The 22,725-nt window shown below is 42.5% G+C and overlaps 1 protein-coding gene across 1 annotated transcript in view; it reads left to right on the plus strand.

Moving 5' to 3' along the window:
* Positions 1–22,725, plus strand: part of myo15aa (myosin XVAa) — a 190,413-nt gene that overhangs the window by 62,119 nt on the left and 105,569 nt on the right. The window contains exons 24-33 of the mRNA XM_073060850.1: positions 2,525–2,557; positions 3,249–3,330; positions 5,145–5,275; positions 5,365–5,460; positions 8,055–8,290; positions 14,967–15,145; positions 17,397–17,469; positions 18,972–19,163; positions 20,104–20,216; positions 20,510–20,600. Coding sequence (XP_072916951.1) covers positions 2,525–2,557; positions 3,249–3,330; positions 5,145–5,275; positions 5,365–5,460; positions 8,055–8,290; positions 14,967–15,145; positions 17,397–17,469; positions 18,972–19,163; positions 20,104–20,216; positions 20,510–20,600 — 1,226 coding nt within the window. The remainder of the gene's footprint in view (positions 1–2,524; positions 2,558–3,248; positions 3,331–5,144; positions 5,276–5,364; positions 5,461–8,054; positions 8,291–14,966; positions 15,146–17,396; positions 17,470–18,971; positions 19,164–20,103; positions 20,217–20,509; positions 20,601–22,725) is intronic.

Raw genomic sequence — 22,725 nt, forward strand, 5'->3', positions numbered from 1 at the left:
TAAGTTGGGAATAAACTTGGCAAGATACCGTATCATGCCCATGAACCTCAATAGTCCTTGCTTATCTTTGGGTGGTGGTAGCTGTACCACAGCCCTGACCTTTTCATTATCTGGTTTTAGCCCATCAGCGCTGAGTACGTGACCTATGTATTTGATCTCTGTAGTTCTGATCCTACATTTACTTTTGTTCAGTTTTAGGTTGTACTCACATGCTCTCTCCAGGAGCTTCCTCAGTCTCTGATCATGTTCCTCAATGGTGTCACCTCATATCAGCAAATCATCAATGATATTGAACATTCCATCCAGGCCTTCAATCATTTGTGCCACTGACCTCTGGAATACCTCTGATGCAGAAGAAATCCCAAAGGGTAGACGCAGGAAACGATATCTCCCTATGGGTGTGTTGAAAGTGCATAATTTGGAACTTTCTTCATCCAGCTTGATCTGCCAGAAACCTTGATTTGCATCCAATACTGAAAAGTATTTTGCATTAGGCATGCGGGAGACAACTTCTTCAACCGTGAGCTGCGGATAGTGCTCTCTTTTGATGGCTCGGTTGAGATCTTGTGGATCCATGCAAATCCTAATCTTTTTCTCTGTGACCACAGTCACCATACTATTCACCCAGTCGGTCGGTTCTACTTCTTTCGTTATGACTCCCATCTGTTCCATTCTGTGTGGCTCCTCCACTACTCGATTCCTGAGAGCTACTGGAACCTTCCTCGGACCATGCACGACTGGTGCAACAGTTGGATCAATCTGGATGTGGTGTTTCCCTGGTAAACATCCTAGTCCAGAAAACAAGTCAGCAAAGTCTTTGAGAAAGTCATTTTCTTTCTCAACACCATAGATTCGCTTCACCAGGCCTAGCTCTATGCATGTTGCTCTGCCTAGTATTGCCGAAACATGCTGTTGCACAATCACACACTCTATCTTGTGTTTCTGTCCTTTATACACACAGGTGAGTGTTTTCTTTCCCAATGATGCTGTCTTGTGGCCAAAATATCCAACAAGCTTGCAGGTGGATTTTCCAAGTTTTCCTCTGATGTCCAGTGAGCTGAATGTTTCTGCTGACATTACATTGCACCTCACCCCAATGTCAAGCTTAAATGTCACATTCCTCCTGTTTATTATCAGATCTTGAGTCCAATCATCTTCAACATCCATCTCTGCATTATCAATATTCTTGATGCATACCTCCTGTTCCACTTCAATTGTGCCAATGAACATGTCACTGTTGCACTCACTCTGTTCCACAGCATGCATTTTCCTTGCTTGCTCCTGCGATTTGCACATCTTTGCAAAGTGATTTTTCTTTCTGCATAATTTGCATGTCTTACCAAAGGCTGGACATTTTCTGTATCCATGTTTATAACCACATCTGTTGCAGTTAACTTCCTTTTGATTATCCTGTGGAGCTGGCTTTGTCCTACTCTTGTCAGTTTTCACAGCTTTTATTTTGTATCCTTCAGTCTCTTCATTAAGCATTTTAACCTGACTCGACGTGATCTCGCTAGCACGGCACATATCAATCGCTTTTTCCAATGTAAGCTCGGCCTCTCTCAACAGCCTGCCTCTCACATGATCATCTCGTATGCCGCATACAATCCTGTCGCGTATTAAAGAATCATGCAGTTGTCCGAACTCACAGTTTTTTGCCTCGTTCTTCAAATCTGTTATGTTGGCGTCTATGGTCTCTGTCGGTCCTTGAGCCCTCGTAAAAAATATGTGTCGAATGTATGGTAGGTTTTTTCTCGGTTCGCAGTAATCTTGAAACTTTTTCTTCAACACTTCATTTTTATCTCGCTCATCCTCTTGGAAGACAAACGTGTTGCAAACCTTTATTGCCTCTGCTCCAGCCACATGCAGAAACGTAGCACATTGCACTTTCTCCGTCTTGTCATCTACGCCACTGGCGGTGCGAAACAGCTCAAACTGCTGGAGCCATACCTTCCAATTCTCAGCAATATTCCCTCGTAGGCTTAAACTCGACGGTGGCTGTAACTGTGACATCTTTTTACGTGTTTTCTCTTCCTTTCCTTTTCGCTTTCTTCTAACACCATGCAGCATTAATGTGACTCGGACACCGCAGTATTAAACACACATGTTTATTCACCAGACTTCCATTTTACAAAAACCCCGCGTTCTGACGTCATACGCACTCTGACCTACGAATAGTCACATAATACATTACAGCCAACTCTGGCCTTTATCAAAATGGAAAATGTTGGAAGTCGTCTGTGGGAAAAGAGATAACACTTCAGCTAGAATACCTTTCATCAGATGTGTCTCGGCGCTATCCTGGTCTGCCCATCAACTGTACACTCCAAAACACTGTATGGGTGTTGAAACCTGAGCAAGTAGATTCAGAGTCCTTTCTCCAGCATTTGAATAGATTGATTGCCTGGTGTGATGGTGACTGAGGTCAGATAAATTACATGGAAATCAATTTTGTGGCTATGAAATGTTTCTAAAACATGAGCTATACTGCCTTTCTAGAAACACATTTTTCTTTATTTTGTAGGTCCGAGAACAGAAACGGGAGAGGATTGAGATGGTAACAGATTTCTTTCCATATCATCCTTGGTTTGCACCCCTTTCATCCTCTCACTAGGATATAATCCAAAGTTTTAGACATTTGTTTAAAGATTCAGTACGGTAACAGGCCCAATGGGCCCGCGCAGTCCAATTACACCCATGTGACCAATTAACCTTTAACCCATATGTCTTTAGAATGTGGGAGGAAACCCATGCGATCATGGGGAGAATGTACAAACTCCTTACAGAGAGTGGTGGCGTTGAACCTGGGTCTGCCGCACTCTAATAGTGTTAGCTAACTGCAGCATACCATGCCGCCCTTGCTGTGACATCCAATAAATTTAGTGCACATTTACCCGATACACTTGGCAGTATCCACAGTGTGCATCTGCTTGCTCTCCTTATCCTCATCGTGATCCTTAGCCTGTAACAACACTATTAGGATCATCATCTTACCAAAAGGACCATGAACTTCTCTGAAAGTATTGCAATTACCAGACAAAAAAAAAGTTATAGCTCATTGTGTTTGTGCAGAATTGCAGCTTTTGGGAATCAAAGGGCCAAAGTCACCATTTCCTTATCTTATGTGCCACATCCCAAAATGCTCATCTCTCTATAAATAGTTGTTATTACCATATTGAAACTCCAGTTGTACTGCCATTATTACCCAGGAGAGAATTTAATTGCAAAATAATTACATTAAAACTCAGGAACAAACAATGAGAGAAGTGGTGAACGTTGCTCATCTGGACATTCCTGCCGAATTGGCGACCTTACTCCAAGCTGCAACAGGTAAACCTTTCAGCTGATCACTCACTGAAATTTTTCAACCTCTGTTGTTTCCTCTGCTTCACACTTTCTCTCTCTCTGTTACTCTGCCTCTCTATTGGAAATATTACACAGTAAACAAGTGCGATACGTCGACTGTAGCAAAATGATTGCAGATGTTGTATTCAGAAGGTGTGTAACTGGAAATTATGCCATTAAATTTCCTCCCACAATTTCTGTCAGCCATCCCTTAATCTGACTACCCCCAAACTCCCTACTACAGATTTCCCTCATCCCCCATTGAACCCTGAGGCCTCCATTGGTCAGGGTCAACCAGGGAAGTTGTGTCCTAGCTGCCTAGGCACACAAGCCAGGGCAGTATAATATGGAGAGCAAGCTGTTACCCATATGGCAAGTCTCACCTCTCCACGCAGCTGATGAACCCAAAGGAACGGCAGAGACCAATACAGATTGGCACAAGCAGCATCACAGGAGTTGCCAATCAGCATTGAACTCAATGTAAGACTGCCTTAGAGTCTCCAGCTCTGGATTTTTCGCTCCGGTTTACTCCCAAGGCCTTTCCAATAAGTAGGTATGGCCACAAGGCTGCAGAGGTTTGAGATCAGAGTTTTCCTTCTAGATAAGCCATGGCTGATGAACCACATCTGCTTGAAGTGACTGGTTTTAAGGTGCCAGTAACCTGCCTTTTCCCCTTATCCTTTCAGTGGAAATGGTTCCACCAGGCTTCGTAGCTAAGCCACACATGAAGGCCAGGAGCAGGAGTTGGTTGTCAGAGGCTATTTGAGATCCATATCTGGGAGCGTTTAATAAGTAGTGGAAGCTTGTCCCCATTACCACCCCAGGCAATAACAACTTGAAGGGACAACTGAACCCTGACAGCTGACTTCTGCTCCAACTCCTCTGTCAGTCGTTCTGCTCAACCTGTCTGCTTATCGGTCAACTCTTCAGTTCCCTGAAGCTTCCCCCATCCCTGGTCGTTGCTCCACATTGAGCTTCCACACGTGTTGAGCTTTAGACTTACAATTCCATTCATCAACGAATAAACTCTCCTTGGGCTTCCAGCCGGGTACAGGTGTCGATTATAACCAATGTTTCGATGGCAAACTGCCATCTTCTTCAGAGATGATGCCTGGGCAAGTCTAGTCTGGAGGTATTTATACCCACATAGTCCCTCCCTCCTGATCGGTTAGTACTCATCCAATCTGGTTTCTGTTCTCCCACCTTGTTTCAAATTGAATTCCAGTTCTTACTTAGTGCGAGATCTTCGTCTTTGTTAAAATTCTTTTTCTCTAGTCTTATTTCAATGGTTTCCTTTACCAGGTGGTCCCAAAAGCCATTGGCACAGCACAGTAGTTTTGTGCTGTTGAAGTCAATCATATGGCCATTGCAAATGCAGTGCTCTAGAGAAATGAATTATAAACAAGGTGGGAGAGCAGAAACCTGACTGGATGCAGACTAACCAATCAGGATGGATAGAATACAGGGGTGTAAATACCACCAGTCTAAACTTACCGAGGCATCATCCCTGAAGAAGCTGGAAGAGTTTGTCATCGAAATGTCGGCTATAATCGACACCTGTACCCAGCTGAAAGCCCGAGAAGAGTTTATTCGTCATACGCCGGGAAAGCACTAGATCCTTTTTCAATTCCATTCAATCTTTCCAAACAGAATGATACCCTCAACCCCCAACTAGAACTCAGTCAGATGACAACGGACAGACTAATAATCAGTGGTCTCCATTTTCTCTCTCAAACATTTATAATTGAGAAATCTAATCCAAGAGAAAGCTGTTCATGCTTTGATGTTTTGTTTTGCAGTAAATAAAGAAATCCACTCAGATTGTATTCTACAGACTGAAACTCCCAAGGTGCATTTGGGGCTTCAGCTAAAAATGCCTCTTGATATCAACAATTATCCTTTCTCCAGATTTGTACGGACCCACTTCAGGGTAGGTGATGCATGGATCGTTTTGCAGGTTACAGATTACATGAACCAACTGTTCTTCTTATTCCCTCATGGGCACCTTCTTTTGTCTAGAACCAGCTATTTGGAATGTTGACGACTCCACTGGAAGAAGCACTGACCCAAACCAAAGAGGACTTAAGGCAAGAAGCTGTCACAGTCTTCAAGCTGGTAAGGTCCAAAGAACAGAACTATTTGTGTCCTTTATACCAATACATAGAATGTGACCAATTAGTGCAATTGCTCATTCCAGATCTCCACCTACTGCTCTCTGAAGCAGTTTTTAATATCAGTATTGGTATTGGTTTATTATAGTCACATAAAACAAAGCTTGTCTGGTATACTGTTCACACTGGTTAAATTATTACATAATGCATTCAGGTAGAACAATTCAAAGGGTATGGGGAGAAGGCAGGGGAGTGGGGATAACCGGAAAAATTGAATCAGCCCATGATTGAATGGTGGAGCAGACTTGATGGGCCGAATGGCCTACTTCTGCTCCTATATCTTATGGTTTTATGGTCTTATAGAACAAGGTAAAATCCAAATCTTCTGACAACCTGGCCTATCCTACTGGCAATGAAGAGCCTCTAATCTTCCTGCCGACCAATGCTACAATCCATCTGAGTCTCCAGTGGAATTCTTGATTTGCAGCAACAGGAGAGTGGGCTGTAACCCTGGACCAAAAAGGAAATCCTGCCCTCGTTCAGGTTTATTGTCAATCAATTATGCACATGTATACAGCTATATGACACATTGTTCCTCTGGGGTCAAGGTGTAAAACGCTGCATATACAGTCACAGTCAGGACATATAGATACAGTCCAGTACATGCAGTCACAAAATGGTATCAGCACAAGTCCCTGAGTGACATGGCCTGAAGATTGACAGGTTGACATAAAGTGTGAGGAGCATGTTTTATGTGAAACAGTAAAATGTTACTGACACCATTAAAATAAAACAAAACCGAGTATAAACATGTGAAACAGTAGGAATTAAAGATGAAAAGTGGAGAGAACAGGATTGGCATCCGGTGTGATGTCTGGCACATTTGAGTGCACTAGAATTTCCAGACCTTCGTGCTTTAATTGGCTGTTGCTCCTGGACCACCGAGAAGGTTTGTTCTTATTTTATGAATAATCAACACAATCTGTTTCCTATATGCAACTACATATGTTTGTATGGGTGTGTTTGCTTATGTGTGAGCAGGTGTGTATGAGTGCCAGGTGGAAACAAGAAATCTGTTGAAAGTGCTTGCATATCTTTGTGTGTTTACATCGGTCTGATTATGTACTAATTGCCTCCATACATTCACTTCTGTGGATGTGAGAATGTAAAGCAGCAGTGAACAAACTCAACTTTTGGAATGTGAAGGTTCCAGGTATCTACCTTCTGCCCGTATTGTACTTTGTGATGTGTTTATTATGATAATTTGTCACATGGGTTGGGGCTTGGCATGAGTATAGTTACATATTCACACTTTGTCTTAATTTAGTTTAGCCTGGTGGACAGGGAGTGAGCCACGGGCAATGATTATTTTGTTGACCACTAATTATGTTATTATACTGCTTAGTATCACTAATATCACTATTAGACCACAAGTTAGACTGTTATATCGCTAATTTAGATTCATTATTTGTTTTTAATCACTACAAGATCACTCGTCTTTGCTAGTTTTGTAATCAAAGATCAAACTTACCTTTATCAATTTGGGAATTTGTTATTTTGGAAGCATGTCATAAGGTGTTGATTACCCTGGCTTAGTCACTCAGCAGTTTTGTTTGCTTCCAAGCAACTGCTCCAATATATTTATATGTGTGTATTCTGTACGGCTGGGTGTCAATGTCAAGTAAGAACCTGGCCACGTACTCACGAATGCACAGGGAGTGGAGTACGGGGGTGAGAACGCAACCTCGTGGGGCACCAGTGTCGAGAATAACTGTGTCAGAGGTGTTGTGATCTGCTGGTCAGGGAGTCAAGGATCCAAGTGCAGGGGGAGGCATTGACTCACAAGGTCCAGAGTTCGATGATGAGTTTGCTTAGAACAGGCCGGAGCAGGTTACCTGAAACTGGAGAATTCAGTATTCGCATTCTTGAGTTGTAGACTACCCTGGCACAATATGAGGTGTTGTTTTAGTTTACATTTGGGGGTGGCCAAGAGTAGACAAGTTGATGTGGGAAGAGCAAAGGAAATTAAAATGCCAAGCCACCAGGAGTTCCAGATGGCCATGCTGGACAGAGCAGTCGCCTAGTCTGTTGGTGTTGTGCTCTTAATGCTTCAGTACTGTTCGAGTAACATTGTGAATATGTTGCTGATTCAGCATTCTTGTTTGTTTAGATAATTCAATATGGGCTGTATATAAAAATACGTGAATTTCATACGTCATGACGGCACCACAAAATACGTGTGTGCCTCGCTTAAAATAAAGAACGAGTTAGACTCACATTTCGGATTCCTGTGCCCCCCTTTGAATTAGTTTAATGTTTTGAAGTTACAAAACATAACAGTTGGACTCACTGACTCAGATCATTTATGAAACTGCTCCTTGACTTCCAGTACTTGCTGAACTATGGTGCAGAGGAAGGACAAAGGAAGAGGGGTAGTGAGGAGAGGAAAAGGGAGAAGAAAGGAGGATGAGTGGCGAAGAAAGCTAATGGTAGAAGAAAGGAGATAAAAATGGGAGAATTTCAGTAACTGAGATACCTCACAGTTTCTGCACTTTGCAAATTGCTCAGAACAGAATAATAATAGTATTCTTCTTTCAGATACTACGATTCATGGGCGATCCCCATCTGAACGGAGCTCAAGAAACTCTCTTCGGTAATTACATAACCCAAATTGGTTTGGCCAACTCCAGTCTCCGCAATGAAATCTTCGCTCAAATAGCCAATCAAGTGTGGAGAAACATCAATGATAAGAACGCAGAGAGAGGCTGGCTCCTAATGGCTACTTGTCTCAGTAGCTTTGCACCCTCTCCTATGATGGACAAATACCTTCTGAAGTGAGTATTCTGTGAGGTAGGTCAGTTCAAGCCAAGCCAGGCGTGCGGAATTGGGTGTGATACTATTAAAGGCTATCCAAATATATATATCTTTTTAACAATTCTGTCCCGGCAGCTCACCAGACCACTTTCTTGGTTGATTCCCTTTGGTGTGTGCAGCCTTTTTAACTGGAGTTGCCAAGGCAAGTTTAATCTTGCCCTGTATGCATAGAGACACACTATCCATTTAGGAAAGGGACCGTGTGGAGATCCCTCCAACTCTTAATAAAAAACATTTACAATCACTTTATTAGCTACTCTAAAAAATATTTTCCTAGCAAATTTTGTTACGTCTGTTGCTCTAAGTTTCAACATAGCCAATGATCCTCATACAGATGAACCTGGAGCTCCTATGAAATACAATAAGCATTCATTGCTATAATATTCATGGGTGAATAAATCAAGAACAAAGGGTGGATTAAAAGAGCTATTACTACTTTATTTCAGCTCATGGCAACCTAGCTAATCATTTTTCTATGTATTCAAGAGCCTCTTCCCAAACTTACTATCCTGCTTCTTCCTGATCCTCCTGCTATCCTGGTCTCCCACCATCCCATTCTCCACTGAGACAAATCTCTTCTAGCTTCATGGGTCATTTGCCTGCTCTTTCAAAGTTTAAGAAAATTTTATTATCAGAGTACATACATGTCACCACATACAAACCTGAGATTATTTTAATGTGGGCATACTCAGCAGATCTATAGAACTGTAAACAGCATCAATGGGCAACAAACTGTGCAAACACAGATATAAGTAAATAACAACAAATAACAAGCATAAAATAACAAGAGTCCTTAAATGAATGTAGTTATTCCTTTTTGTTTAAGAGCCTGATGGTTGAAGGGTTGTAACTGTTCTTGAACCCAGTGGTGTGAGTCTTGAGGCTCCTGTACCTTCATCCTGATGGCAGCCATGATTAAAGAACATGGCCTAGGTGTGGAGGATCTTTGATGATGGATGCTATTTTTCTGTGGCAATCGTTCATGTAGATGTGCTCAATGTTTGGGAGGATTTTACCTGTGATGTACTGGGCTGAATCCACTACCTTTTGTAGGATTTTCCACTCAAAGGCACAGGTGTTCCCATACTAGGTGGAAATGCAGCCAGCCAGCACACTTTCCACCACACATCCATACAGGTTTGCCAGGATTCCCCTGCCAAGCACTGCACTCCCTCTAACCCCAGTACCTCCCCTACCCAGTCTGCTGTTCCCCTTCCTCAGAGTGGCCTGACCCATGGTAAGTGTTGTACAGATACTGGAGATCTTCCTCTGGTATAAACAGGAATGAGACAGGCACTGGAGACATCCACTGCCACTGGGGTTCCCAAAGTGGGGTCCATGGAGCCCATTCTTAATGGCATTGGTCCATACAGAGCATAAAAAAGGTTGGGAACCCCTGTTCTAGACCAAGGAAGGCAGCATTTGAAACATAATAGGAGGTGGGTTCAACAGCTTGGAAGAGTATGGATAAAGTAAAAGGGAAGGAGAGTGCGGGGAGGTTACTGAAGTCTCCAGGATAAAGAGTAAGACAGAAAGTTTAGAAAGGGATGAGAATTTAACTTAAGGCAACGTGGAGACAAAATTGAGAAGAAGTGTGGTGAATACAGGACTGAAGGTATTATTTTTGAAAGCAAGCAGGATACAAAATAAGGTGGAACTTAATCCAGTTTGAAATTGTCAGGTGGGCATTGCAGGGTCATGGTTGAAACGATCGCAGCTGGGAGCTAAACGTTCAAGGATATACATCCTATCAAAAAGGAATGCGGATGGGCAGAGGGTGAGGTGATTCTGTTGATAAAAGATATGAAATCATATCCTTAGGAAGAAGTGACATGGGATAAGAAGATGTAGAATCCTTATGGTTGGAGTTAAGAAACTGCAAGGGTAAAAAGATGAGAACATCTGCAGATGTGGAAATCCAAGCAACACACACAAAATGCAGGAGGAACTCAGCAAGCCAGGCAGTATCTATGGGCAGAGTAAACAGTCCATGTTTTAGGCCGAGACCCTTCATCAGGATTGGAAAAAAAGATGAGAAGTCAGAGCAAGAAGGGGAGGAAAGGATGGAAGAAGTACAAGGTGGTAGGTGATAGGAGAAACAGGGAGAGGGGGAGGGGTGAAGTAAATAGTTGGGAAGTGATTGGTGCTATGAGTCAGAGGGCAGCAGAGATCACAGAGGGGGAGCAGTGACAGAGAAATTTAAACCTTGTCAGGGGAAGATCCTGATGGAAATATATCAACATGGAATAGATCTCTGAATAGATTCAACATTCAATACTCAAGATTATTTAATGTAATTTCCTCTACACAGGTGTAAGGAAGAATAAATTAGTTGTTACTCCAGATCTGATGAAACAGAAAGAACACACAAAAGATAAAGAACAAAATTATAATATTAAAAATACAATAAATATAAATATGTATGATAGCTTATATACATAGATTGACCCTATGTCCATAAAGTGGTGTTAGGCTGTATAGTATATAAGGCGACTGATGAGAAATACTGAAGCAGTAGTGGGTTAGTGGGTGGAGGTGTTGATCAGCCTTACTGCTTGGGGAGAGTAACAATTTTTGGGTCTGGTGGTCTTCTCTCACTGTTACCATCAGGAAGGAGGGACAGAAGCCTGAAGGCACACACTCAGCGATTCAGGAACAGCTTCTTCCCCTCTACCATCTGATTCCTAAATGGACATTGAACCCTTGGACACTACCTCACTTTTTCTAAATATACAGTATTTCTGTTTTTTGCACACTTTTAATCTATTCAATATAAGTATGCTATAATTGACCTACTTACTTATTTATTTATTTATTTTCCCCTCTATTCTACATTATGTATTGCATTGAACTGTTTTTGCTAAGTTAACAAATTTCACGTCACATGCCGGTGATAATAAACCTGATTCTGGTTCTGATGTGGATGGGAGAGGGACAAACAGCCCATGAGCAGGGCTGGTGGAGTTCTTCATGATGTTACTGGCCTTTTCTCCAGCACCTTTCTGTGCATATGTCCAGGATGATGGATACAAATTATAACAGGAGATAGAAAAAGCGCATAAGAAGGGCAATGTTATGGGGTCATGGGGGATTTCAATATGCAGATAGATTGGAAAAATTACTTTGGTACTAGATCCCAAGAGAAGGATTTTGTGGAATGTCTACGTGATGGATTTTGAGAGCAGATTCTGATTGAGCCCATTAGGGAAAAGGCAATTCTGGATTTGGCATGCAATGAACTAGATTTGATTGGGGAGCTTAAGGATTCAAAGTGCATTTATTATCAAAGAATGTATAAATTATACAACCTTGAGATTTGTTTGCTTACAGGCAAAGCAAGAAACACAAAAGAGCCAAGTTTAAAAAAAAAAGACCAACCCCACAGTTCCCACAAAGAGAGAAAAAAAACATATCATGCAAACAACAGAAATGATCAACAACAACAGCATTCCAAGCCAAATTGAGTCCTTAGATCCAAATCCCTGGAGCATCTCGGAGTAGGCCCGAAGCCTCGGTATTCAGTTCATCATATTAGCAATGCAAGTCACTGCAAAGTTCACAGACACAAAGCACAGCAGCCAGGGGCAGTCTCACAGCCTTAGTGTCATGAAGAGAGGAGCTCCCAGAGTATCTAGGCTGGCGTTTAAATTGTCTGAACCTCGCACTAGGAGACAGGCCCCACAACAATGAATCATTCCAGGCGTAGACTTTGCTATTGGAGAAGCTCTTCAAGCAGGCTCGGCGCTTAGCACGATCCAACCTCACCGACTCTTGACACCCTGCCTTTCCAGTCTATCTGGGCCGGCATTTAGATTGTCCAACCAGCATATTGTACCTCGCATTAGGACCCGGGCCTCGCCACGCTGAATCACTCTGGGCCTAGAACACACTGTCCAGCGATTCACTGCTGACCTGGGTTTTGCTGCTGAAGAAGCTGTTCTTGACCTCTCCAAATCGGCTCAGCACTTAGAGCATTCCACATCTGCACCCGGGCCAGCTGGACGGGTGTCAGAACTCCTCCATCCTGTCTTCCTCTCCAAATCGTTCACTCCAACCAGCAAGGTTCCAACTCCAAGTGCCTCAATCGTGCAGCGCACCAGCAGGGCACATCCCTCAAATTCACTTCGTCCGCACTCGCCTCTTCATTGTTTGTCATGATAATTTACCACAATTTACTTCAAAGAAAGAGTCATTAATGTTTTTAATCAAATTCCTTTGCTTCCAAAGCTTCAGTAAGCTGTCGCACGAATTCGGTAGCACCATTTTAAGTCAGATCCTTAGGGAAAGGAATCCTTAGGAGGCAGTGATCATAATATGAAAGAATTCACCCTCTAGTTTGAGAGGGAGAAGCTATTGCTATCACTGTTAAGGAAACATAACTACAGAGGCATGAGAGAGAGGAGCTGGCCAAAGCTGATTGGAAGGGGACACTAGCAGGAATGATGGCAGAACTGCAATAGCTAGAGTTTCTGGGGACAACTCAGAAGGTGCAGGATAGGCACATCCCAAAGAAGAAAAAACATTCTAAAGGGAGGATGAGGCAACCATGGCTGACAAAAGAAGTCAAAGATGGCACAAATGCAAAAGAGAGGGCATACATTATTGGGAAGCTGGAGAATTGAGAGGTTTTTAAAAACCAACATAAGGCAACTAAAAAAAGCAATAAGGAGAGAAGAGATGAAATATGAGGGTATGCTAGCCAATAATATAAAATAAGACAACAAAAGATTTTTCAGATATATAAAAAATAAAAGAAAGGCAAGAGTGGACATTGGACTGCTGGAAAATGACATTAGAGAGGTAGAAATGGGGAAGAAAGAAATGGCAGGTGAAATGAATAAGTCTTGCATCAGTCTTCACTGTGGAAAACATCAGCAAATGCCAGAATGTCGAGAGTATCAGGAGGCAGAAGTGAGTGTTGCTGCTATTACTAAGGAGAAGGTGCTTAGGAACCTGAAGGGACTGAAAGCACAGTAGGTAAGTCACCTGGACTAGACTGACAATATTCCAGGATTCCAAAAGAGGTAGCTGAGGATACTGTGGAGGCATTGGTTGTGATCTTTTAAGAATCTCTAGATTCTGGAATAGCTAGCCGGCGGAACACTGACATCTGCACCGGGCTTCAAGGCAAGTGGTCCCGGATTCAAACCTGGCCGGCTCCTTGCACGTTTTCCATCCGTGCTGGGTTGAGCGTCAAGCTAGCAACTCAGCCTCGTAAAATACAGCCAAAATGCTAAAGAAACAGCAAGGTTGTCACCTGATGTGCCAGAAGACATGGTAAGGAACAACGAGATTCTGGAACGGTTCTGGAGGACTGGAAAATCACAAATGTCACTCCACTCTTTAAGAAGGGAGAGAGGCAAAACACAGGAAATTATAGGCCAGTTAGCTTAACCTCAGTGGTTGGCAAAATGTTAGAGTCCATTATTAAGAATGAGATTTCAGGATACTTGTTAGAACATGATAAAAAGTGCCGAAGTCAGCATGGGTTCCTTAAGGAGAAATATTACCTGACATAGCTGTTGGGATTCCTTGAGGAAATAACAGGCAGGATAGACAAAGAAGAGCCAGTGGACTAAAACACAAAAATACAACTGCAGATGCTGTGGATCAAAGAATACGTACACAATGCTGGAAGAACTCAGCAAGTCAGGCAGTATCCGTGAGAAAAGAGTAGTCAACGTTTCAGGCCGAGAGCACCGGATGCAATAGACGACTCCAGCAGACTCACAGGTGAATCTCTATTGCATCCGGTGTTTCCAGTGCGGCCTCCTCTACATCGGCGAGACCCGACACAGATTGCGGGACCGCTTCGTCGAGCACCGTCACAATAGACAGGACCTCCCGGTTGCCACCCACTTCAACTCTGCCTCTCATTCCCATCTAGATATGTCCATACATGGCCTCCTCTACTGCCATGATTAGGCCAAACTCAGGTTGGAGGAGCAACACCTCATCTACCGTCTGGGTAGCCTCCAGCTTGGTGGTATGAACATTGAATTCTCCAATTTCCGGTAATTCCCTCCCCCTCCCCCTTCCCCTATCCCAGGTCCCTCTCTGCCTCTCTCCCCTTTCAACTTTCTGTTTCTTTATCTCTACAGTTCTTTCATGCTTATCCCCTCCCCCTCCCCCTTTATCTTTCCTCTGATTGGCTTTCCACCTGGTGCCTCTAGGCCCTACCCCCTCCCCTATCTCTATTACTGGGCTTCTGCCCTCTCTTCCCCCCCATTCCTGATGAAGGGTCTCGGGCCGAAATGTTGGCTACTCTTTTCTCATGGATGCTGCCTGACCTGCTGAGTTCTTCCAGTGTTGTGTACGTATAGAGTCGATAGATGTTGTTTACTTGGATTTTCAGAAGGCCTTTGACAAGGAGCTGCACATGAGGCTGCTAAACAAGATAGGAGCCCATGGTATTACAGGAAAGATACTAGCATGGATAGGCGATTGACTGACAAGCAAAAGGCAAAGAGTGGGAATAAAAGGGGCCTTCTCTGGTTGGTTGCCAGTGACTAATAGTGTTCCACAGGGATCAGTTGGGTCCTAATTCTGCTCCTATGACTTATGGTGTTACAGAAACACAAGTTAAAGATGGAAATGCATGATTTAATTCCTTCTCTTCCTGTTTTTATTCACCAGATTTGTGTCGGATTATGGTTACAATGGATATAAGTCAGTATGTCAGCATAAATTACTACAGGCAATGCATAAGAACAAGTATGGCCCTGAGGGAGCCAGGGGCTATCCACCATGCCTGCTGGAGTGGATAGGCAACAAGAGGAAGGCTAACATTGCAATAGAGGTATCCTACTTTGATGGTGAGCAAAGATTCTCCAAACTGAATCGAATCACTTGATAGTGTCAAATCCACTCACACAGCAACTAAAAAAGAGTAAGCACAAATTCCCCCCCCCACTCTTCTCTTACACCATAGTCCCTTTAAAATCCAACTTTATGTTCCTTGTAATCCAATCATCCTAGACACCGCCTCTATTCATTCCCTGTATACTGTACAATTCCATCCAATCTAACTGGGTGTCCCCTGGCGATACCCACGTCCTTTAGCCTTTAATATTTTGTTCCCTTACTGCATTATTCATAGTCTTTAATATCCCACACAGTCAAATTACACTCATCTCATACCCTCTAGCATGTTTAAATATCGCACTTAGTTAATGCTATTCATCTCTCACTCACCATCAGAATCCCAGCTCGCTGAGTAAGGGACCACAGAGAGAAGGAATATACAGTACCTCATCTTGTAGCTCTCTCACCATTTAATATCCTACCTGGACTATGTTCTCCACTTCACTCCCCATCTCCCAAATAATCAATAATAATCTAATCTGCCAATAACAAATCCAATCCCATTCCCCAAACCTTTCCATATCCCTCACAGCAAATCACAAGCTCAACCCTTGTTCAAACACAACACTATCCCAACAAGTCAGACAGCATCAGGGCTGTGGGGTTGGGGAGTGAGGGAGGAGTAAAGTCTCAGGTGAGGGATGCTCCTCAAGACTGGAAAGCTGAGAGAATCAGAGGAGGGATGGAGGGAACAAAGCCAATGCCTTTTATTGGAGTACGGACCAAACTTTTCATAATATCATTACTTTCATATATTGGCAGTTGACAGATGAGAAAATAAATAAGGGAACAGATTGTAACTGAAATATCCACCATCTCCCAGGGGGGATGTAGGGGAAATCCTCAAATTCAAGATTGCGTCTCAGGGGAAGCGTGTAGCTGGGAGGAAGATGAGATTCTGTTTCTCGTGTTTCTGTTGACCAAGCAACAGTGTAGGAGGCCGAAGCCATGTTGGAGTGCAAGTGAAACAATATATTGGTTCTTGTTTTGAATTTCCAGCATCTGCAATATTCTATTCAAAATTCCATTTACACCAATTCCAGGTTCCCTTCCCCATGCTATCGCAGCCTGCATGGCCTTTAATATTCTTCCCAGTCTGCTAATTTCCAAATTGTTTTAATATTTCAATCTATCAAATCACTTTCTAAATACATCACTGTTCACACCCTTTAATAACACACCGTCTAATCTCACCCTTCCTTCCATCACCGCCTATTTTCCATCACCACATCTCGTTTTCCTTACTTTGTCTCTTCCAAGTCTCTGCAACAGTCTATTCCCACTATCCCCTCATTCCCCATTTCATTTAACAGCCATGATTTGATATCACTTTACTCAAAAAATATTTCTTTGAAACATTTTCTGCACATTCAGCTTTGCTTAACTGAGTTGCATCAAGTTCTCATCAGTGTTGATAGGCACTACACAAGAAGTAATCGGGCATGTCAGTCCTCAACCTCCTCTACTGTCACAATGAGGCCACAGTCTGGTTGGAGGAGCAACACCTTATATTCTGTCTGGATAGCCTCCAACCTGATGGCATGAACATTGATTTCTCAAATTTCCAGTAATTGTTCCCCCCCACCCCTTTACCATTCTCTATTCATGCTTCCCTCTCTCACCTTATCTCCTTACCTGCCCATCACCTCCCTCTCATGCTCCTTCCCCTTTCCTTTCTTCCTCCTGTCCTAATCTATCAGATTCCCCCTCCTCCAGCCCTGTATTTCTTTCACCAATCAACTTCCCAGCTCTCTACTTCACACCCTCCATTCTCACCAATCACTGACCACCTTGTACTTCTTCCTCCCCTCCCCTCACCTTCTTACTCTGACCTCTCATCTGTTTTTCCAGTCCTGATGGAGGGTCTCAGCCCGAAACGTCGACTGTTTACTCTTTTCCATAGATGCTGCCTGACCTGCTGAGTTCCTCCAGCATCTTGTGTGTGTTGCTTTGGCTTTCCAGCATCTGCAGATTTTCTTGTGTTTCTGAAGAAATAATTCTCCCAAGTCTTGATAATTCTCTGTATAAAAACCTTGCCTGATAAACTCTGATGAATTTATCCCAAATCTAACTGCTTGAAGTAGCGTTTTTATGCACCACACCAAGTTCCTTATCGTTCTGAACATTTATCCAATCTAAATGAAGCATAAGATGTAAACAAACTGTCAGCAAGTTAAGTATCTCCCTGTATATTTCTTACAGGCAAGAATTTTCTGTGTCCAGTGAATTCCTGGACTACAGGAGAAGAACTGGGACAAGATCTCCTGCGGCACAGGTGATTTTAGAGTCAACAAAAGAAATAGAAAATGGCAAAGATTTGCTCTTATTGGACTTTATGGCAGAGAAATTACATCTAAAATAGAAGGTTTATGTGTGCTGTGCAGTTGAATTTCTATGAAAAGATATCAGGTGTAAAAAAACTATTTACTTTAGACTAAGCAAAGTCTCGTGGTAATATGAAATCTGCTGCATAATACTGTTCCTTCAGATGATGAATCAGTGATTCCCCCATATTCAGCATCACTTGGAGAAGTTCTGAGTGGAAAGACAAAGGTGGTGGACTTCAGTGGGCGCCCACAATCTTAAAGGACAAAATTGACTGAGTAACACACACAAAATGCTTGATGAACCCAGCAGACCAGGCAGTGTCTATGGAAGGAAATATGCAGTCAATGATTCGGGCTAAAACCCTTCATCAGGAATTCATAGATACTGCCTGACCTGTTGAGTTCCTCCAGCATTGCTCTGGACTTCCTGCATCTGCAAAACCTCTTCTGTTTAGATTCTTAGACTGAGTCTAAGGTCAAAGACTGAGTGAGGGACATATCTGCTAGAGAGGATTTATGGCAGATGTTGTGCAAACCTATAAGAGAAGAAAATATACGTAATTGACCTCATCTTCAATTTTCTAACTGATGTGGATACATCTGTCCATTGGTTTGAGGAACCACTGCAAACCCTTGTAGAGCAAGAATTCTGAATTCACTTAGAGAAAGGCTTTAGGACCCACTGCACTCTTGAAGGATCAGATGTTCTGGAAACACCTTTTTTATTTAGCTGTTGCCATTCATGTTTCAAGACTATAGAATTTTATTCAACAACTCATTTCATTTCAAGTTGTAGCAAGTAGTGATTGAATGTGCTGGATACACCACACTATGGAACTCTGTGGAACAGCCTTAACTAGAAGGCAGCTTGTCACTTCTTTCCCAGAGTAATTAAGAAGGCTAAATGATACTTTGCAAACATCACCCAAATCCCAAAAGAGTGAATAAAAAGAGACAGAAACACACTCTCTGAAATATTCTGTACGAACACAGAAACATACAGGAAAAATTAACAAAATACAGGCAGAGACAAGCATAGTAGGCGCGCGCGCGCACACACACACACACACACGGAACACCATATTATCAATTATGCAAAAACAAAAAAAAACTCACAGAAGCACACTGACTTAGAGAAAGCACAGGCCCACAAACAGGAAAGTATGCACACTCAGAATACACACATACATACTAAAGTTGGCAAAAATATGCACAAAAACACACACAGATGCACAAACGTAAATACACACAGAAACATATAGTAGATACAGAATAACAAAACTAAACATTGAAACTCACACACAAAGAGAAACAGAGATACAAGCACATAAATATAGGAAGGTACACAGTCCTGCACAGAGACACATCCAAGCATTTAAAAACAAGTCCATCCACATACGTGAGCACATTTAGATACACAGAACTCATAATGTGATTTTTTAAATTGCAGAGATGTCACAGAAGGCTGGCGAGGGTGGACTGTGGCAAGAAAGGATAAAGGTGCATGGACTGAGCTTGGAGGCCACGACTATGTAATGGACTTGGTGTCTGACCTAGAACTCCCGACAGAGTTTCCAAGGCAAAAATCCTTCTTTATGATTTCTTCTGAGGGAAAGACAAGAAGCCGGAAGAGTCGAAATGTGTGAGTATTTGTTGGACATTTGCTGAGCACTGTCTTCTCCAGCTTTATGGAATTAGTTTAAATCCCTTTATGCCTGTGATATACCAACAGGATAACATTCCTTTTGAAGGCAACACAATTAGGGGCTTTTATATTGGGGTTATTGAGTCTTGCTGAGTTCTGTGAACAGTCTTTGCACGCCCAATAAAGTCAGAATCAGGTTTATTATCACCGGCATGTGACATGAAATTTGTTAACTTAGTAGCAGCAGTTCAATGCAATACATAATATAGAAGAAAAAATAAAACAATAATACTAAATAAATAAGTAAATCTTATTCAGTATACTTTACACAGTATACATATATTAAATAGATTAAAAATCGTGCAAAAAACAGAAATACTGTATATTTTAAAAAAGTGAGGTAGTGTCCAAGGGTTCAATGTCCATTTAGGAATCGGATGGTAGAGGGGAAGAAGCTGTTCCTGAATCGCTGACTGTGTGCCTTCAGGCTTCTGTACCTCCTACCTGGGTGCTGGATGTCCTTAATAATGGACGCTGTCTTTCTGAGACACCGCTCCTTGAAGGTGTCCTGGGTACTTTGTAGGCTAGTACCCAGGATGAAGCTGACTAGATTTACAATCCGCTGCAGCTTTTTTCGGTCCTGTGCAGTAGCCCCCCCACCCTCTCCCCCCATTATGCAGCCTGCTGTGACATACCAGTTCTTCTGCACTACCCTCAATTTTCCACACTGTCTTAACATTAATATCCATAATGGAATACATAAGTAGTGGCAGGTTGACTGTAAAGGGAAACTGGAAATGTTCTGAGTGAGTACTTACATGTCCCAGAGCTCTTTTCCAGCTTTGTGCCCCACCAGGAAGACAGGCTGTCTGATTACTGCCGGGAATGAGTAAAAGTTTAGATGCACGTCCAGTAACAAGTCTTTATTCCTGCTTAGTGTTTTTGGCCATGGTTTTGACTCGGATGAAGATATTCCTTCGCCCCCTGTCACCCAAGCACCCATCTTTGTGCCGGACTCAGATAGATATATCTCAGGATCCATTAGACAAGGTGAGATTGCTCAATCTGAGTTTTACAATAAAAGTCACAAAAAAAATGTGAAATTTACTCTCTAAGGCTTGAAACTGAGCATTAATGCTTTGACAATTTTTGCTGTGATTACTCACGACTACCTTTGCTAAGTTGAATAATATTTTTATGGGGATTATTATCCCAGTAATTACAACTCAAGGTGATTTGGAGATTACTACTCAATAATTATTGCTCGCAGAAATGATTTTGTCTGTTTGTTTTGTGTTTGAAGTAATTATCCTTGAGATATTTTGCCTTCTTGTCTTCAATAGATTCTGGTGCCTTCAATGAACGTCGATCTCAGAAAGGACTTGACCGCTATCTTGATAGCTTGTTTGATCCTGTTTTATCTTATGAAAATGGGGTAAGGAAAGTCATGCATATCCTAACAGGATCCACGTCATCAGTCACGTTAGATGCTTCTTAAGTAATAATGCTTTGATATTGGGTATGACGATAGTTTGCAGAGCTCATGACTAAACTGTGGCATGAAAAATCCTCCAACAAGATTAACACTTAAAAGGAATTTCATCATAAAGAAGTCAGGAATGGAATTCCAGCAGAATAACTTCTTTATCTTTTATTTAAGAATAATAATTGGATGAGATACAAATTCTAAAACCATAGAATACTACAGAGAGAAATTGGTGCTGTGGTTACAGCAAAGATCCAGACTACTCCACATCCAAGAACAGCACTATGTTTGTCCCTAGTCTTCACAACAACAATTCAAAATTATCCCTAAGCTGCCTCGTACTTTTGTATCTTCAATGTTGTTTTGGAAGTTTACATGTCACCACTGTGTGTGGGATATCCCAATATCCTGAAGGGGTTGTTACCCATGTTTCCTGGAGGGTATTTATGTGCCCCGAGTATGCTGTACGATGTTTGTATTACCACATTTTTCTGGGGCATAGTGGTGGCGTACTCTGTGTGCTTTCAACTTCTGTGCAATGTTTGTGTTCTGGTGGTATTTGAGTTGGATCGGTAACTTTGCAGGTTTTCCAATCAGCCCCTGTGATTTGAGGGTATAGAGCAAATGCCACTATATGTCTGATACTTGTTCATGAAATAGAAGGTCCTTCACCCATTGAGTCTATGCCAGCTCCTGGAGCATCCCCATCTGTCCCAATCCCTCACTATTTGCCCTATGATCTACTCTGTCTCACTTGGCCATCAAGCTTACTGCTGATTCTACTGCCACCCGCCCGCCTCCTTCCGTCAGAGTCGAGCATGGATATTGCATCTTGGCTGTCTTGATACATAAGCCTGGGAAGTACAATACGGGGAGCAAGCTGTTACCCATGTAGCGGGCTCCCCCTCTCCACACAACTGATGAACCCAAAGGAACGGCAGAGACTGATCGAGTTTGGCAACAGCAGTGTCGCAGGAGTTGCCACTCAGCATTGAACTTAACATAGGACTGCCTTGGGAACTCGACTCTGAATTTTTCCCTGGGGGTTTACTGGCCAATCCTTCCCCATGGGTGGGTAAAGCCACAAGGCAGTGGAGGGTTGAGAGCAGAGTTTTCCTTCTCCACCTACACGTTACAGAATTAGAATCAGAATCAGGTTTAGTGTCACGGCATGTGTTGTGAAATTTTGTTAACTTTACTGCAGCAGTACAATGACATACTTGATAAGTAAATATAGGGGAAAAGAACAAGAGTTACATTAAGTATATACATAAAATTAAATAGTTACGTTAAAATAAATGGTACAGAATAACAGAGATCAAAAAGTAGTGAGGGAGTGTCCATGGGTTCAATGTCCATGTAGGAATCGGATCGTAGAGGGGAAGAAGCTGTTCCTGAATCGCTGAGTGTGTGGCTTCAGGCTCCTGTACCTCCTTCCCGATGGTAACAATGTGAAGAGGGCATACCCTGGGTGGTGGGGGTCCTTAATGATGGACGCCGCTCTGTGAAGATGCCTTGGGTACTACGGAGACTAGTACCCACGACGGAGCTGACTAATTTTACTAGTTTCTACATCTTACTTTGATTTTGTGCCGTAGCCCCCTCCCGCATCCCCCCCCCATACCAGACGGACATGCAGCCAGTCAGAATGCTCTCCACAATACATTTATCTGATAACCACTGTGGGAGGAAATAGGAAGACTCAGGGGAAACCTACAAGGATATTGACAGGGATAACCCCAAAATGCTGTGGAATATCAGAACATCCAACATGGAATGATACAGCATAGGAACAGGCCCTTCAGCCCACAATTTAGTGTCAAACTAATAACACCAGTAATCAAAAGCTCAATTAAATTAATCACTTACCTACATAATATCCATATCCTTCCATTTCCTGCACATTCATGTGACTATCTGATGCACCCATCAATAACTCACTCTGAGACGTAAAAACGAGGTATCGGCTTTTATTGACTGGAAGAAGGAACGAGCAGTGAGTGACCACCATACTACATCCTGGAGACTGAGAGGCCAGGCTCAGACCTCCATCACCTTTATACAGGGGTCTGT

Source organism: Hemitrygon akajei, chromosome 11 (assembly GCF_048418815.1).
Source record: "Hemitrygon akajei chromosome 11, sHemAka1.3, whole genome shotgun sequence".
NCBI classification, from domain to species: Eukaryota; Metazoa; Chordata; class Chondrichthyes; order Myliobatiformes; family Dasyatidae; genus Hemitrygon; species Hemitrygon akajei.